At 39.0% G+C, this 17356-nt stretch overlaps 1 protein-coding gene across 12 annotated transcripts in view; it reads left to right on the forward strand.

The window, feature by feature from the left end:
- WNK1 (WNK lysine deficient protein kinase 1) overlaps positions 1-17356 on the forward strand; it is a 102537-nt gene that overhangs the window by 47345 nt on the left and 37836 nt on the right. For 10 of the 12 annotated variants that reach the window (XM_032687644.1, XM_032687641.1, XM_032687642.1 and 7 more), the window contains exons 5-8: positions 9935-10023; positions 11438-11657; positions 11879-12212; positions 13299-13483. In XM_032687644.1, the coding sequence (XP_032543535.1) occupies positions 9935-10023; positions 11438-11657; positions 11879-12212; positions 13299-13483 (828 nt within the window). Of the gene's footprint in view, positions 1-5146; positions 5512-9934; positions 10024-11437; positions 11658-11878; positions 12213-13298; positions 13484-16461; positions 16717-17356 lie in introns of those variants that run through there. The other 2 variants (XM_032687652.1, XM_032687653.1) reach the window with 2 other exon arrangements.

The following is a 17356-nucleotide window of genomic DNA, read 5'->3' on the forward strand; positions in this document are numbered from 1 at the left end:
AATAAGTTCACAGAATACAAACTAAACAATGTGTGTTTAAAAATTTGAAAAGTTGATAATTAAGAATCAGGCCTCTTAAAACTGTGATATTAATATTTAATATTCTGTCCTGTACTGACATCCATTTAGTTCTTACATTAACTGAGGTTAATTTAGCAAGAGATGGTAAGATGCTCGTAGGAACAGCAACGTGGTGTTTTTAAAATGCCTGGCTCTGCAGTGAGGTGAGAACCATTATAATTCTGTGATTAGTGAATCACTGAAGCATTACTGTGGGGAGACTGATAGTTCAAATTTATTTGTCTGCATAGTGCCACTAGTTGAAAATAGTGATGTTAAGAATACATGGGCTACAATTTTTGTGTCCTGCTAACTGTACTGCTATAGTTGCACAGGGGTAGGAATGGGATAAGTCTAAGAAAATTTTAGTCTTGAGGAAACTCACAGAGATGTTGAGTAATAATAAATTATTTTGAGGTTATGTGATTCATAGACCGGAACTCCACCAAAATTTTACATAAACCCTTTATAGTTACCTCCAGGCTCCTCGGAGCTGTTGCTAGAGCAGGCAGTGACATGGGGCTGTGTGTGCCTGCTTGAGTGCTTTGATTTGTTCCTGTATTAGAGAGTGAAGGGCACCAGAGTTGAGTATGATTTTGTAGATACACTTCATTTCAAAAACTAGAGAGACACAACAGGCTAAAATGTTTATGCTGAAGAGAAAAAAGGCAGTTGCTTCTCTGTCCAGTGTAAGTAGCTTTCTAACACTATGAGCTTGTGACTGTTTTAAGGGTAACACATTTCAGAGATGTATTTCTGCCTTACCACCCATTACCACCATCATAAAGTTCTCTACATAGCAGGGATACTTTTTAGACAACCTTCTGAAACTGTTGGATCTTTTGGTACACAAGTGTAAGTTCTTCACTCCTAATAGAATAAGTCCAAAAATAAAAGGCACAATGACTTTTGGTGCATTTTTGGAATTGTGCACTATTTTTGGTGTGCTGGAACATTATCCCAGGCTTTTTAAGTAGGTATCCTTTTTAAAGGCTAGTTCTGGTACCAGATGTGTTTTGTGGCCCATGTTGCATCATTTTTTAAATTCAGTTTGAAGTCCACTGGAACTAATCTGTGGCTTTTGAATTACTGTTACTGTACATGAACTTAAAATTGAGTGCTACATGATAACTTTCTACCAGAATGGAAGCAGACTAAAGCAGAGAATGCAACTAATAAAATTTTTCAAAAATGTATTTTCCATACTGCAAATAGAAGACAGACACTTTTAGTATTGTACCACTGTGGCATTTCTAAATATATAGAATTGAAATGTGTGTCTAGGCATGTCTGTATTTTTTTTGAAAGTCATTTTCTAGCTGAAGTCCCAGTAAAGCAAAGGATCATTGAGCCAGCTTAGGATCTTCACTGTTCCAGATTCATGTTCACATAGTAAAGGCAGCATCCCTGGTTATAAGGGTGAGAGGTTTAAGAACTGTGCACAGTAGATGCAAATTATCTTTATACTTTTGTGCAGGAATTAGAACTGTTAGTACCTGGTCCACTTGTCCAATCAGACTGTAGTGTTTTCAGAAGAACTTCTGTCCTTGTACTGTGTGTTTCTAAACAGGGCCCTTTTCACTGTTCCATGCACCAGTATCCTAATTATTTGCCAGCTATACACTAGGGAACTGTGCCCTGCCTTTTAGTTACAAAATTTCCTGTTCTAGAGCTTTATTAATTTCTTCTGTTCATTAGAATTGCTGCATTTACAGTAGGTGTTGTGATTTTTTTTTTTTTTTTTTTAACTAAAGCCGTGTGCTTAACTCCAGATTCTCAGGACTTCTGAAATAAGCTGATACTCTTATTTACCTGGCAGTGCTGAAGTACAGTGGGCTTTCATGTCCAAAGTAATACCTTAAAATACCTTGTGTGCTGGGCTAGATAATTTGTCAGTGAGGTAGCTCTAAGCCATGGTATATATTTGGCAGTAGTGCATGGCATTTCAATATTATCACAAATACAGTGGTTTTTGACCCTTCTTACCACCTTTTACTTGAGAATACTGGCTGGAAAGGATTGTGACCAGTGATTTCTAGGAACAATTATGACAAGTTCCTGTTCAAACTTAACTGTGTGGGAACAAAGCAAGAGAACTGTAGCCTACTATCCTGGTCTTGTAAGGCTTTTAATGCAGTGAATTCTCTGGCTTTAAGAGTTAAAAATACAGTGTTGAGACACTGTCAGAGAAGTTGGTTAAGCATGAAGTGTCAGTATCCTGTGGCTCCTGGGCTTGGAGGCAGTTGTAGGATACAGATGTGGAGGTGACAGCGAGCAGTGATTGCTAGTCAAATCAGGAGTCTGCTTTATTCTTTTCACCACAGCTTATCTCCTGCCAGTGAGCAGGTGCTTCTTTCACTTTAGGAAGAAGCAATTAGTATGAATGTATCATTCAAAATACAGATACACCTTGTGTGTATAGCAACTTTAATCGTGTCTGGGAATTTTTTGGTGTGTTTGGCTTCTTGTTTTTTATTAATGCCTCAGAAGTTTTTTGAGGGTAGGTGGTAAATTGGGGAGGAAAAGAGTTTCTGAATTGTGATCAGTCAGGTTGCAGCAAGCAGGCCTGTATAAATTCAATGCTATTACTGTTTTAACAGCATGTCTGTAAAATCTGAGCATACGTCCTTATCTATTGCAAGTCACGAATTCATTTGGTTTGGAGAAATTTAAGAATCGTGGGACTTGGGTTGTTTACGCATCTTCATCACAGAGGGTGAAGACCAATTGGTTAAGCTATTTCAGTGACTTAGATCTCTCAAGTAGCTGAGAGAGGAGTTTTGATTTGGATGATGATGGGTCACTCGAGTTCAAAAGGTATTGGGTTCAAAACGTACAGTGGTTGTTTTTGATCAGCAGAGAAGACAACGAGGCCTGTCCCAGTCTGCACAGCGCCTCATGAGCTAACTCTGCCTCACTGGGAGCTTTCATCTGCTTCCACTGCTTGTATTGCAGTAATGCTGTTTACTCTGGTAGGATACTGATCTGGTGCAGAGCTTATTCTGCAGGATTTACCAATTTAATTCTTGGTGGAATTATCAATTGTCCAGAATTAATTGCTATGAAAATACTGAAATTGGTGAAGGTAAATTTTCGCTTAAAACATGTTGCATTTCAATTTTTTTTCCTCATGCATTCTCAACTCTTCTAATTTGCTTTTTAACTAGAAAAAGAAAATCATCATCCGTAGGCAACCCATATCTTTTGAACTGAGTAAATTTGAGGCTGAAATTTTTCTTTTCATAGTATGTATTCAGTTGAATTGGGATGAGAATTATCAGTTATAGGTATATCCTGTGTGAAACAAGGAAAGAACTAAATCTGAAAGATTGTTCCTAGAACGGGCAGTAAGGTTAAGGTGAAGGATGTGAAATGGAAAAGGTGGTGATATGGTTAAACATGCAGGTTTTGAGGGCAGGATAAGTAACTAATAGCAGGTAGTGAAATTTAGGAGATCATGGGGTAAACCTATTTAAATGCCATAAATACCATTGCCTGGGGACATCTTTGAGACTAGGGGGAAAGAGGTAGTATCATTGGCTTTTTTTCCACTGGAATCATACGCTCTCTCTAAATTCCTGAAATTAATGGTTTGTGGCAGCCTGGGACTGGCTCAAACTAGAATGGTAACAACTTAGCAAAAAGAAAATATAGAGACTTTAATTACTTTGTTTGTGGGATTTGACTTTGCTACTGATTTTATTAGCTTCTGGACTGCGAAGTTAGAACATTTTGTCTGAGAAGATTAATCAGTTACAGTAGAATTCCTTTCTAGCTGTACAGTTATAGCACCTTTGAAAAGAGCCAAGCAAGAGTTGTGGTTAGACTGGGACAGGTAGACTCTGTGCTGAAATGTTTAATGTTCTTTGCAGGTCATGGAGTATACCCCAGAAAAACCTTAATTAGGTGTGCAAAATGTTAGATTTTTTTATTCCAGCGAAGTAGATTTGCTTTGACTGCAGAGTGTCTGTTTGGTTTGAGTGCAACTGCAACATCAAAAAAAAAAAATTATAAGCAATGGCAAGCAAAATTCCAACATCCTTTAAGTGCTGTTAAAATGAAGTTGATAATCAACAGTGGATTTTTTTTTTTTAGGGTGTGATGGTGGTGGTTGTCAAATGTCTACCTAAGCAGTTGGAAGGCCAGTCAGCATAGCCAGATCTTTAATGATCCCTTTTCCTTTGACTCCTGCAAGGTTTCACAACAGCTGGTGAAGAGGAATTCTAAAATGCCCAGTGTTGCTTTTGCAACACTGATGTTGTATAGTATAACAACAACAAAAATGTTATTTTGGGGTAAAAAGGGAACTTGGTAATTCTAAATTGAATTTTATTACAGTTTATCATTACGAGGTGGTCAGAGTTCGTTTGCTAGCTTCATACTTTAAGATGATGTACCTGATCTTTCTTGGCATTGCTCCTGATATCTTTACAAAAAAAACCCAAACCCAAACAAACCCCTGAAGCTGTAGACAGCTCATTTTATTAATAAACAAGTTTCATAATGGTTGTTTGAAAGTAGGTATTAGACAAAAAAATCAGACTTCTGGCTTAGGTTTGAAATCTAGCAACTAGGACATAAAACTGGATTATTTGTGCACATGTGGTATAACAAGCAACAATGCAGTTTTCTGACTTTGTCCAGCAATTTGAAAATCACCTTCAAATCCCTATTCCCTTACATTAAGCACCCGTTAAGCAGATGATGTTGCCAACAGTAGCAAAATGCCATTGTCAGGAAGGAGGGAGGTGAAATATATTATCTTAATGATGCTTTGTGTTTAGTTAGGATTGTAGTCAGCTGTATGTGTACTTCTGTAGCTCCACAGAAAGAAGAGAAACAGCTGCCTTCATTCCCCTGCACAAAATTAGTGTGAGCAGCCTTGGATCTGAACAACCCACTGACCGAGCTGTTTCCCCTCTTTAAAGTGGTACTTCTGCAGCAGCAGAGTCCTGATGATCCTACCTGCAGCCTTAACCTAGTGCAAAAAAAATGGGTGGAGAATAGGTAGAGCAGCCAAGCAGGAGGGCGGGGACATGCAGGAAGTAAAGGATCCTTCCACTGTCACTTCTTCTTCCTCCTTGCAGCCAACTGGGCAGGCAGAAAAGGACACGCTTACCTCGTGCTTATATTGATTCTTTCTATTCAGCATTAGAGTGGCAAAAGCAGATATTGAGCTCAGATCTCTGCAGCCTCATGTACTGGACTTGGAAAATAACAAGAGGTGTCAAACAGGAAACAATGCTCCCTTCTAGCCTTGATGTCTGCTTTCCGTCCGCTGTGCGTTAAGTCCACAGCTTAGTGGATTCCCATCGGAAACTAGCACCCATCTAACTCTGTGGTGTGTGTGCCTCTCCTTTCCTGATGGATTTTACAAAGAGAGAGATCTGTCCCATATTTGTAATTGTTAATTCCCACTGTTGCTGCTCTCACAAGGACTGTGCTAAAGAGGTAAGTAAGAATTTCAGCTCTGTCAAGTGCATGTAGCCACAGGAAAGTATTTTGGAGGTGAATTCTTGACAAATCTGCTCAACTGCCTTACCTTTGCATAGCTTGGGTCTTCAGCTTTTGAACTTGACTGTACTTTTCCCCCTGTAATTCTTTAAATGTAAATTAAAATCCTGACCAGCAAGGCTGGAACAATAATTGCTTCTGCTGTTTTCCACCTGGGTTTTTGTTCCAAATCTAACTATTTTTTCTTTAGAATGTCTGAGGGTATGTAACACTTCTTCTGTCTTCATTTTGGTTTGTTGTAGAGGTTATGCAGCACCGATTGTACCTTCTCTATTGAAGTAAATGATGTGTTCAGTATCTCTTGCATTAGAACAAGATGCTACCACTGACCCAGTAATGTGGTGATCTAACTAATGCAAAGTACTCTGTTTCTAGGCAGAAATTTTGAAGAGTTCTGGTTAGCTTATACTTTAGTGTTTTAAAGTTTCTTGGAAATTTAGTTTATTTGAGAAAACCTAACTTGCCTTTAATTGATCAAATAACCATATAAATGTTGAATTTTGGAACACACTTCATTCCCCTGGTTAAAGTCTGATAAAAACACAAACTTTACCACATCTGAGTGAAATATGAAATCTCTTCTTATGCTTAACATGAGGACTGTAAGATGACTTTTTGGTTTTGCAGTGGCGCTTTGTGTTACCTACATATATGTCCTTATTTTAGAGGTGCTCTCAAAATGGAAGTGTTCAGTGGGTTTTAAGTTCTGCCCTTGTCAGCTATTGCTCTGTAACTTTCTTTCTGTAAGCCTGAGAGGTAGTGTAGCAGTGTATCCAGCTGGGAACTCCAGCTCACTGGAAACCTCTGCAGGCTTTTTTGGTTGAATTTGTGTCAACCAAAAGTCTGATAAACGCTGTGATTTGGTTCATTATGCAACTGTATAACTGCATTTACTGGTGAAAGAGAGGAAATGACACGAGTGTGGGAACAGGAGATGGAGAAAAGGAGGCTCTTGCTTCCAGCAGCACTGCCAGTTTGTGCTAATTTAGGTGTTGGCTTGAGAAAATGTTGGTGATTTTCATGTGTGCCTGTTACACCTCTGTACACTTTTTTTTTTCTCTTTAAGAGCTCTTCCTTCTATTTTTTTAGCAAACTCAGAAATAATGCCAGTGGGATTTGGGTGTTTAGCCCTTATTGAAGTGCCACTGGGGAATAGGACTGGTAGATTAAAAGATTTGAGTTACCCTGTGATTTTTCTAAGGAGTTTGGGGACTAGGAGAGGCATATAGGAATGCAACCATCTTAAGTGTGGTAAAAACTAGGAAACACTGAATGGCTTGGTATTTACTTGAGTGCCTTTGGGTTCAGAAGCTAATGAATGTATGCTTGGCTGTCCAGCTCCTGCACTCTTAGGGACACCATCAGGGTTTTGTGAATTGCAGGGCCTGACCTCTCTTAGGTTTCTGTGTGATGGCTGGTTAAGGTGCGTAGGCAGCTCTGGATAGAAAAGAGTTCACTGATGTATTTATTTATGTTTTTTTCAATAATTCATAGTACCTTCTCTCTTGTTGTATAAAATAGTTTGTTACTTCCACTAGTGCTTGGAGGAGGAAAAGAAAAGGTTTTAAGAAGCTGGTGAACTCCAGCCTAGGGGGTGCTTGGCCGGCGCTGTGGACTGGGCTTAGGCAGCACTTCTCATGGACTGTGGAGCAAACTGAGAAACAGGGAGCTACTTGAACATGGAATCCCCTGGTGGCTTTAGGCCCTAGAGTGAGGTTCTCCCAGATTTTCTAAGATGCAGTTAGGAACATTGAAGCCATGCTGTCGGAGGTTGGCAGGAGCTTCACTTTTTAACTGAACTCCTGATTTGGAATTCACAAAATGGGGTATTGTAAAATGGTCCTCCTGGAAGGGCCTGAAGATTTTTGGACAGGTATTTAATTTCTTTCAGGGTGGAGAAACACAGGATAGCAGATTGAATCACAGATTTTAAAACCTATCCTTAGCTTTAACTTTTCAGGCTTCATGCAAGAACAGAGCACGTGGTAAAATAGTTAACAAGAAAAATCATGTTCTGGCTTCCTTGTGTTGATATTTCGCTGTGCCAGTTGTCTTCCTCATATTACCTTTTAGTTTTTCTGAAATTGTCACAGATCTGACATCATCTTTCTGCTGCTGCAGCCTAAATGAAGGTATTTGGCTGCTGCTACGTCAGGGACTTGAGCTGTTTAGGAGACTTACATGTGCTAAACTTGGGCAAATTTAGATAGGAATATGTGCAATAAGCAGTTGAGTAGTTATTGCACAGGCTATATGTGTACATGCATATAGGAGAGCATTTAATTACATGTGAAAACATCTCTACTACATATATAAACCTGAATTCCTGGGACCACTTCAAGCTTGGTCATAATTAAAGGTGGACATCTCTGACAAGTCAGCTACATGAGCAGAGTTTTATAAATCCTTTAGAGTGGAGAGCTCTATCGTGTCCTGCTAGGAAGCTGGAGGTGTATGATATAGCCTGGTTACAGTATTAAACTTAGCCATCCAGACTTGGGTCTGTCTTATCACCCAAGGCATTGATTTTCTTAAGTCTTGATGTTCAGTGAAGCTTTTAAAAGCATTAAGCTAATGTTCACTGACAGCCTGTGTTTCAGTGCTTATTCTGGTCACAACGTAGCCTGCAGTGCCATGGATTTCAATTCCTAGAACTTCACAAGAGCAAATTTTAGACCAAAGAAATCGATAACCACAATGCTGTTGTAACGTGGAGTTTTTCATCAAATAAACATTTTCCTGTAGTTGTGGGTGTTTTTTGTTGGCTTTTTTCTTTGAAAAATTCCAGACACAACACCTTTGTAAAACATGGTGGCAGATGTTGCCCACTGAAAGACTGGACTCTTTTGCTTCTCCCAGACTTTGGTTTAGGTCTGTTGAAGTTGATGTTGACGATGCCCTCTCCTGGAAGAGTGTGGTAGAGCATATTTTATGTGGTGAACATGTGAAGTCAAGGTACTGCCGTGTCTGGCTAAGGGAAGTATCTAAATGTAGATGTTAAACTATTACCATATTAAGTCTCCATATTTGGTTAAATTAAGGTCTGTAGTTGCAAAGGCTCAGGTTCAGAGACTTAAACACTTCTGTTTCAAGATTTGTTTCTCACTGACAGCAGAAGAATGGGGAAGAGTCATGTCTTGATGTCCTCGTTTGGTGGGCAGCAGTGTTATGTAGGTTATTGGGAGAAGTACTTTCTGTTTAGGACTCAAATCACAATGCTTGTACTGCTACTTCATTTATTTCTGTTCTTCAGACTCTATGGTTTTCATTTTCTGTTTAGTTGTGATTTACCAATGGCACAAGGTCAAATGTATCAAGTGTGTAATTTCAGGATTGTTAGGCTTGAAAACACCAGCTCTTCATATACCAGAATTTGAGCAGGATGTCTTCATCCTCTTTCATTCTGCTGTCTTAAATACAGAGTTTGAAGCTAAAGGCTGCATTGAGTAAAATTAAGTGCCAGATTTTGCTGTTGTGGACAATTAGCCCCAAAATACAGCTTCTGGCCATGATTAAGTGACGAAGCTTGGCTCTCTGCCTGTTATGTTTTTCAGAATTCCCAGATGGTCATATCTCATGGCCTGTTTGTTTTACTCATTTGGATAGTTGATCTTATTTGGATTTTGGTTTGCTCTCCACCAGTGGTTTTAGCACATATTGGAGAAAGGATTGCTGTGTGTTGTGGAAGGGCTTTTGTAAAGGCCTGTATTGCTGAGCTCATTTTCCTGAGCTCACAAAAGCAGTGATGCAGGAGTGTGGTTTGGGTATAGTAGGTCTTCAGGGGACAGCTAAAATACAGGAAAGACTTCTTTTTTTTTTTTTTTTTGACATTGTGCAAGTTATTTAATGATCCAGTTGGATCGTTCTGGACTAAGGTTTTTCCTGTAAAATCAATCTATGCCAAAATTACTTCTAATGGCATGTTGGAAACATTCTGGGAAGCAGCAGAATGCTTGGAAGACTGTTAAATTAATCATGTAGGTTCCTGCATTAGGATTACATAGGAAGCATTTCCTTCCATTCTCAGTCCAGTCTGTGTACTTGCCTCTAGCCAGCATAACTTCTATGGAAACTAAACAGTTCTCCTGTCGTGAGAACTCAAATGTCAATGCCTTCTGTTATGGAAGTGTAGCTAAGAAATGGGAAGATGGCGTGTGTGGGATGTTTGCAAAAGTCACTGACAAACAAATGAACAATAATCCTGGAGTCAGATTTCTTTCTAATTTGCACTTATTATTTAGAGCAGTTATCTATAGAATAAATATATAGGTATATATTATAAATAGTTGGTCTATAAACACAATCAAAACTTAAGTCAAGTGAACCTTCCAGTTTCTCAGTTCTCACTTTTACGTTTCAGGGTGTCAAACCAGCCAGCTTTGATAAAGTAGCAATCCCTGAAGTGAAGGAGATTATTGAGGGATGCATTCGGCAAAACAAAGGTGAAAGGTAAGTACTTCCTTTTCAGATGGAGATCCTAGTTGCTGTCCAAGTCTTTTATCTGTGATGGTATCAGATCCAGTTAGTTCCTGGGGTCTTCTGTGTTTGATGGAAGTTGGGAAACCAGTAGTACTTCTGCAGCTTCTGTTCGTCGGTAGATTCTGATGCGATGATTGTTTTAGAGAATTAACAGTGTCAGAAAAAGTGCAAATGCTGTGGTAACCATCCATGTCAATTTATTCAGAAATTTTACTGCTTTTATTAAAACTTTGACCCAGTCAGCAAAATTGTGGAGGACAATCCTTCCAGGTTTCCAGGTATTTGGATTTGGTTGGTTGGATTTGTTCTGTAATCCTTGGGTTTTTTACTATTCCTTTGATTCTGTTGGTATTTTGTGGTTAATTATTTTGAAGACTCGTCTTAATTTTGAAATTCTTGATGCTCATTTTTATCCACATTTTCTGCAAGATGACTTCTACTTGAAGTGGTTAACTTTATACCATTACAGGAAATATGTAACTGCTCTGTTGGGTTATTTGTGGAGTTTGAGGGTTTTGGGTTTTTTTGCTGCTTTTACATGTTTACCAACTGTTCAACTTAATGCTTCAGCCTTTTTCCCCTCTCTAGCCTCCTCCTCTTCTCTTCAGAGCCAGTTTTATCTGTCCATGGATGTTTATTCATCCCCTTCTACTAACTCTTGGAAGTTTTACATCTGATTGTGTTGTTATGTATTTTTAATTTCAGTGCTTTTCCTTAGTTTTAAACAACCTAATATTTTTTTCCCCCATTTTAAGTTCATTTTGTGGCTGCACATCACCTATTTCTTGCCACTTAGTTTAAGCTGTTAACTACTATTGATAATGCTTTGCATATATGAACATATATTGTACCTTCAGGACAAAACTTGTAGTTGTGCCAAACAGAATGCAAGATGAAGTGGTTCAAAATAGTATAAAACAGGAAAGGAATCAAGTGGTGTTTGTCTAGTGCTGAATTTACTACATGAGGCTTTTGATAAGATCTGGAAGTAGATTGAAATACATACTTGGATTACTGCATTAATTTGGGGACTATAGGTTGGATGTTAGATATATACATATATATACCCAAGCTGCCTCTTCAAGGTTTGTTATTATTTTATTTAATATATATTTTCTTGGTCAGCAGAAGAATCAAAAGATGAAAGCCAAATGAATAGGTGTGGTTTGTTTGAGTTTTTTGGTACATTCTGTAGCATTGTTGCATTTTGTTTCTCATTCATGCTATTAAGTAGAAATCTGTATGATGGTCTGCCAAGTAACGCATGAGACACGCATGAAGTTAGAGAATAAACTTGGAGGATCATCAGGCAAGGATATTCCTTAATATTTTCTGAAAACCTAATAACTGTATGTGGTTTCTCTGTTCTTTCCCAATATGCTAGATATGCTATTAAGGACCTTTTGAATCATGCTTTCTTCCAAGAAGAGACTGGAGTACGGGTAGAACTAGCGGAGGAAGACGATGGAGAAAAAATTGCCATTAAACTGTGGCTGCGAATTGAAGACATCAAAAAACTCAAGGGCAAATATAAAGACAATGAGGCAATAGAGTTTTCCTTTGATTTGGAAAGAGATGTCCCAGAGGATGTAGCACAGGAAATGGTAAGTACTGATGGTCTTACAAAGCTTAGGAAGTACTGGTGTTTTCTGACAGTGAAACATTGTCTGTCACCTCTGCTTTTGCTGTTGCTGTCTAGAAATAAAACTGGTTCAGAGGTTTGTCAATGAGAGCTTAATGCCAGAGGGAGTGGTAGCTTATGCTGTAGCACTGCAGCAGTGGCTGTCTGTGACAGTCTGAATTCTGTGAATATATCCTCCTTCAGGTGGAATCTGGCTATGTCTGTGAAGGGGATCACAAGACGATGGCGAAAGCTATCAAGGACAGGGTATCTTTGATTAAGCGAAAGCGAGAGCAGCGTCAGTTGGTGCGAGAAGAACAGGAGAAGATCCTTCAGGAAGAAGGTAGTCAGAAGCAGCAGCTGGAGCAACAGCAGCCAAGTGCTTCCTATGCAGGGTCAAAGCATCCCCAGTCTGTCACGGGTACTACTCTTGTCCCCACTGCTTCAGCATCGGTTTCTACACAAGTGGAACCTGAAGAGCCGGAAGCTGATCAACACCAACAACTGCAGTTCCAGCAGCCCAGTGTATCTGTTCTTTGTAAGTGTGTCAGTTGGTTTATTTAGGAACTCTTGCACTTACACAGTTCTTCCCGGTAATCTTACACTTGTGGTGGCTATAACAGTAAATACCTTAAGATGATGCTGTGTGCTGAAGAACAATAACCCCCTAGAAAGCACAGCAAAATAAGATGCATTCCTGTGCCTTAGCTGAGCCAAGCCTTGGCACAATTCACTGTCCAGTGTCTCAGCACAAAATCATTTCTCTTAGTTTCAAGGTAATAGACTGAATGAACTGAGGCACCTCAAGCATGAACATATGCCCTCGTTTTTGCTACCCTATAGGGACAGTATATTCTGGCCCTGCAAAAGGCTCTGTACTCTGGCACCAGTGCAGATAAAGATACTAAAACCACTTATCCTTGTTAACTTACATTTAGGGTGGAAATGAGATAAATCTACAAGTAGTTCAGATCATAATTTGCTTTCTGAAAAGACTTTATTTTCTGTTTTACGTAATGTAGATGAAAAGATGAATTAATACTCCTATCTTTTCTGCCATCCCAACATGTGAGTCGGTATTTGAATAATGATGGTAGATGAGAACTTCCATGTTAGAATGATGAAGTTAAAAAGCAAATTATTATCTGTTCTTTAGGTACAGGGATTTTACATTGACTACTGAGCCTAGTTCCTTACTGTGCCTATGTGGTGCATCTGGCATCCAGCACAACCCACCTGTTTTATATGTCCATGTAAAATTAAAAATAATGATTTTAAAACCCTTGAAAGATCATTTGTAACAGTGTGGAATTTAGGTTTCTATGTCTAGTCTAGCCTTTTATAGGAAGCATACTTTATTGTTAAATGTCTTCCAAAAGCATTTCTGAAATTACTAATTTTTCCAGGGGTTAGGGGAAGGCATATTGATAATAAATTACTGTATCGAGGAAAAAAAAAAGTATTTTTTAACCAGCCTTAAATAGTACAAGAGGTAAAATGCTGTTGAGGTCCATGTGACATAGCACAAACATCAATCTAATATTTGATCAATTATAGTATCTTTCAAGTTTTAAATCCAGATGGCAGTTCTTGAAATGCAAATTTTTGTCTTTAACTTCTGCAGCTGATGGGACAGTTGACAGTGGCATGGGGTCATCTGTTTATGCTGAATCGTGTGTGGGCAGTCAGGCTGTGTCGTATGGTTCCCAGCTTGACCAGTCAGCCTCAAACACTGCAGTCCAGGGATACCCAGCTTCAGTTGGCCAAGTGCAATCACAGCAGCATGGAGGATTTCAGCCACCTGCAGGGGTAAGCTGGAACTTTGGAGTTTTGCAAATGCATGGAATTATCTGATTTTTGTATGTCCGTTGAGAGGTGAGGGGAAAGTCTGCCAGGCCATCTTCCACATATGTTTTGTTTTCCATAGGGGACAAATTGTGCATGGGAGTAGTTTAGGGGCTTTTTTTTCAAGGTGACTAAGTTTAGAGGGGGGAGGTTAAAAGTGCAAGGGCATCCTTGTCTTTAAAGTTTTTATTTAGTCTTGGTTGCACTTACACAGAATGATAGGTTAGGGTTTTTTTTTTATGGATGGAAGTAACATCCTTGGAATAAGACTGTCTCACAAATGTAAGCGTTTAATCTCGCTTAGGAAGGTGATCTGTGTATGTGTGTATGAAGTTACCAGGGATTAAGCTGTTGGTCTAGTTTGAAGAAGGGATTAGAATAATTTGAGCTACTGTGTGAAATTGCTGTGTGTGTTCTGTGAGGCTTTGATTACAGATTTTTGCAGGTAAGATTTTTTTGACTGTTATAGAATGCTGCATGTGAGAACTCCAGACTGAAAAGACCCCACATCCTTGTTCCCAATTTTATTTCTAGCTTGTGTTGGTTTGCTCATCATGCGTATTCCTTTTCCCTGGAAAGTCTGCACTGGGCACAAATACTTTTCCTACTATGTTCATTTGTGTTGCCCTTTTATTTTGGTATGTTTTTTTCCTTGGTATGTTTTTGATCTGATAAGACACTATGCAGAAATCTATTCTAACTCTGGAGTAGAACTTCTGCTACTTTTATATTGTCTTCAGTGGTTCCCTTGTTGTTCATTTTATACACAAATAAAAGTCTGAGACAGAGACATTATGGTATAATTTAATAATACCATAAAGGAGAAGATGTGACACTTTAGGCTGAGGATCCTCACTTCTTCTGGTACCTGTGGTTGTAAGGCTTTGTTGCAGAATCACTGGTGTAAGTAGCTTTTTGGAAAACAGGCTGGTATCACTCACAAGCAAAGCATCTCCATCTTTTTCCAACACACTTCACCTGAGGCGTGTGGTACTGCGAGTCCTTGATGATGAGTTCTTAGTCCCTCTAAATAAGCTCTTGTTCTGGGTAAGCCATATTTTGGTGTAATCTTTTGAGAGGGGGTGGGAGAACAAGCATATGATAGAGGTTTAGCCAAGCTACTTAGTTTGCTGCAAAATGTGCTCATGCTGTATGATGACAACAGTGGTCCCAGGAGGCTGACAGAATGGAGTAGAACACTACAGGAACTACTAACCCTGTTTCGGGAAGACAGGATGACAAGTCAAAATTATATTGGCAACTGGAAAAATGACCTTAATCACAATTCAATCAGGACAAGAACAAGGTTCATGCTTAACTGTAATAATCAGCTACACAAGTACAGAATGAGCAACAACTGGCTAGGCAGCCATTCTGGAAAAAAAAAAAGTTAGGGATTACATTGTACCACAAACTGGACATGGTCAAAAACATCATGCTGTTGTGAAAAAGGCAAACATCACATTATATGAAATGGTAGTTCTGCTCTTGGCCATTGGTAAGTCTGTCCTGGACACCTTGATTGAGTGAATTTGAGGGTGAACTGGGAGAAAATTCAGAGAAGAGTGTTAAAAAAACCCCACCAGAAATACAAAAGCATGGTTTATGTGGGAAGACTGAAATAGTTAAGCCTATGAAAGATGAGCTTGAGGAGAAAGCTGTAAAAGGCTGCTCTAAAATAGGAGGATGCTAATCAGATCCCAGCGTTGTTGGGTAGAATAAGAAATCATAAGCATAAATTTGCTAACCAGAAAAGACAGTTAAGTACTGTAATCTCCATCAGTGGGGATGTTTCTGAACAATTTGTATAAATTAGAGTCAGGAATGATGTATAACTACTCCCGCCTTCAAATAGATGAAGATGTATTTAGTTAACCATTTGAGTTCTCTTATACCTCTCTCCCAGATTTTTGAGCGGTCTTGTAAGATTTCTCACATCAAAAATCTTTAAAGTCAGATCTCCACTGAATATCTTGATGTTTTCTCTCTGGAGGTCTGTATTTGATTTCAATTAGTTTAAGAAATTGTGGATTACATCAATAAGAAGCATATAATATCAGAGAAGGAAAACTTGCAGTCCAAGACTGCCTCTTTGTCATATTTCTATCCATTCATTCATTCATTAAAAAACCCACAGCAAAACACACACACACAAAAGGCAATAACAACAACCCCCGAACCAAACAGAAAAATGCAAATCCCATCCCAAAACTTCATTCTGTTTCTTCGGATTTGATTAGATTTTGATCTGTGGCCTTCTGGATTGTACCAAGATTACAAAATCATGATGCAGTTATTGGCTCAGCATCTGGAAAAGGCTTGTCTAATTTTACAGAATTTTCCACACATTAAACTGATTTTTTTTTTCTGCAACTCATGTTGTAGAGGGTGTAATATTTAAATTGTTATGGTAATGTTTTAGTTAATAAAGAGCCAGCTGCATACATTTAGTCCACTTAATTCAGGCAGAGGGACTGTCTCAGTAGAGGAACTGGGTTAGGTGATACCTGTGAACACACACCCACTCTCTAAACTGATGAATGTTTGAAAACTCATCAGTGGCTTTAAGTTTTTCAAATCTGTCAGACTACCAGATGCTTTGAGAACACACAGTGTGGGCTGCTTCCATGGCCCCAGAGAAAATACTGTCTGTTCTGCCTTCCACATGTTTCCTTTAAGGGTACTAGGGAACTTCCCACACTGCTCAGTAACCTGAGGCAAACTTGGGTCCTCAGAGGTGCACACAGCCTGTTCCCAGTATGTGTTGGCATTCATTCAGCATTCTCATATCTTGTTGTACCACACGAGTCAGTATTGGGCCTCTCATTGTATGTCTTCATTTCTTCTCTACCTCATTATAGTTTTTGCTGGTTTTTGTTATTCTTTTTTTTTTTTTTTTTGGAAGTGTTCAATTCTTAACTTTTGTTTTCCTCCCTTAGCCTCAACGTGGTCGTAGCATGTCAGTTTGTGTCCCCCACCTTCCTGCTCTTCCCTGTATGTCCTGCATCCCTCTCAGTGCTCCTTGCACCCCACCACCAGCGCTGTCTGCACCTCTTTCTCCTTTCTACCTTCGGACTGTCCCTGAAGAAACCTTTGCAGAAAAGCTTTCTAAAGCCCTGGAAAGTGTCCTGCCCATGCACTCTGCCTCTCCACGCAAGCATCGACGCTCCAGCCTGCCCTCCCTCTCTGTCAGTCCTGTATGTGTTACCATTTGCCTCCTGGCACAGTAAGATAAGTTATCATTAAATACATCCTGGCCTTTGGGCATTTTTAAAATGAAAAAATGAAGAGTTGAGTCCTTACACCGTGCTGCTGGAATGCTGAATTTTAAATTTTTTTTCCGTTCTATGAAGCAGTACACTTAAGCATTATCAAACAGTGGCTGACCATCTGCTTTTTGTATTTTAGGATAGTTTAAATGTAAATTACCCAGTTATACCACAGAAGGTAAAGGGAAGACTATTTCTTATCATGGTTAGAAGAATAGCTTTTTATTTTTCAAATTCTAAGTAAACACTGAATGTTGATTAAGCCCTGCACAAAACAGCCAGTTTTAAAAGCTTGGTTGCTGTGGCTAGTTGTTTTCAAAGCTTTGGCTAACTGTGATAGTGATACTAGAAATGTAGAGTATGAATACCTTTGAGGATTTTTCTGTAAGTTTTAGTCAGAATTGCCACTTCAACTGCTTCTTGGTGGGAAGAAGCCATAGTTTCATGTTTCCCAGAAAGTCAGAAGCAAGATAGCTTGCAATACAGGAGGTAGTTCCTTTTCAATTTTGAGCTTCAATTTACACAAAATAAGTTTTGAGAAGCATTTTTATGAAAATGAAGTAAGTGG

The sequence above is a fragment of the Chiroxiphia lanceolata genome, chromosome 5 (assembly GCF_009829145.1).
Source record: "Chiroxiphia lanceolata isolate bChiLan1 chromosome 5, bChiLan1.pri, whole genome shotgun sequence".
Classification (NCBI taxonomy): Eukaryota; Metazoa; Chordata; class Aves; order Passeriformes; family Pipridae; genus Chiroxiphia; species Chiroxiphia lanceolata.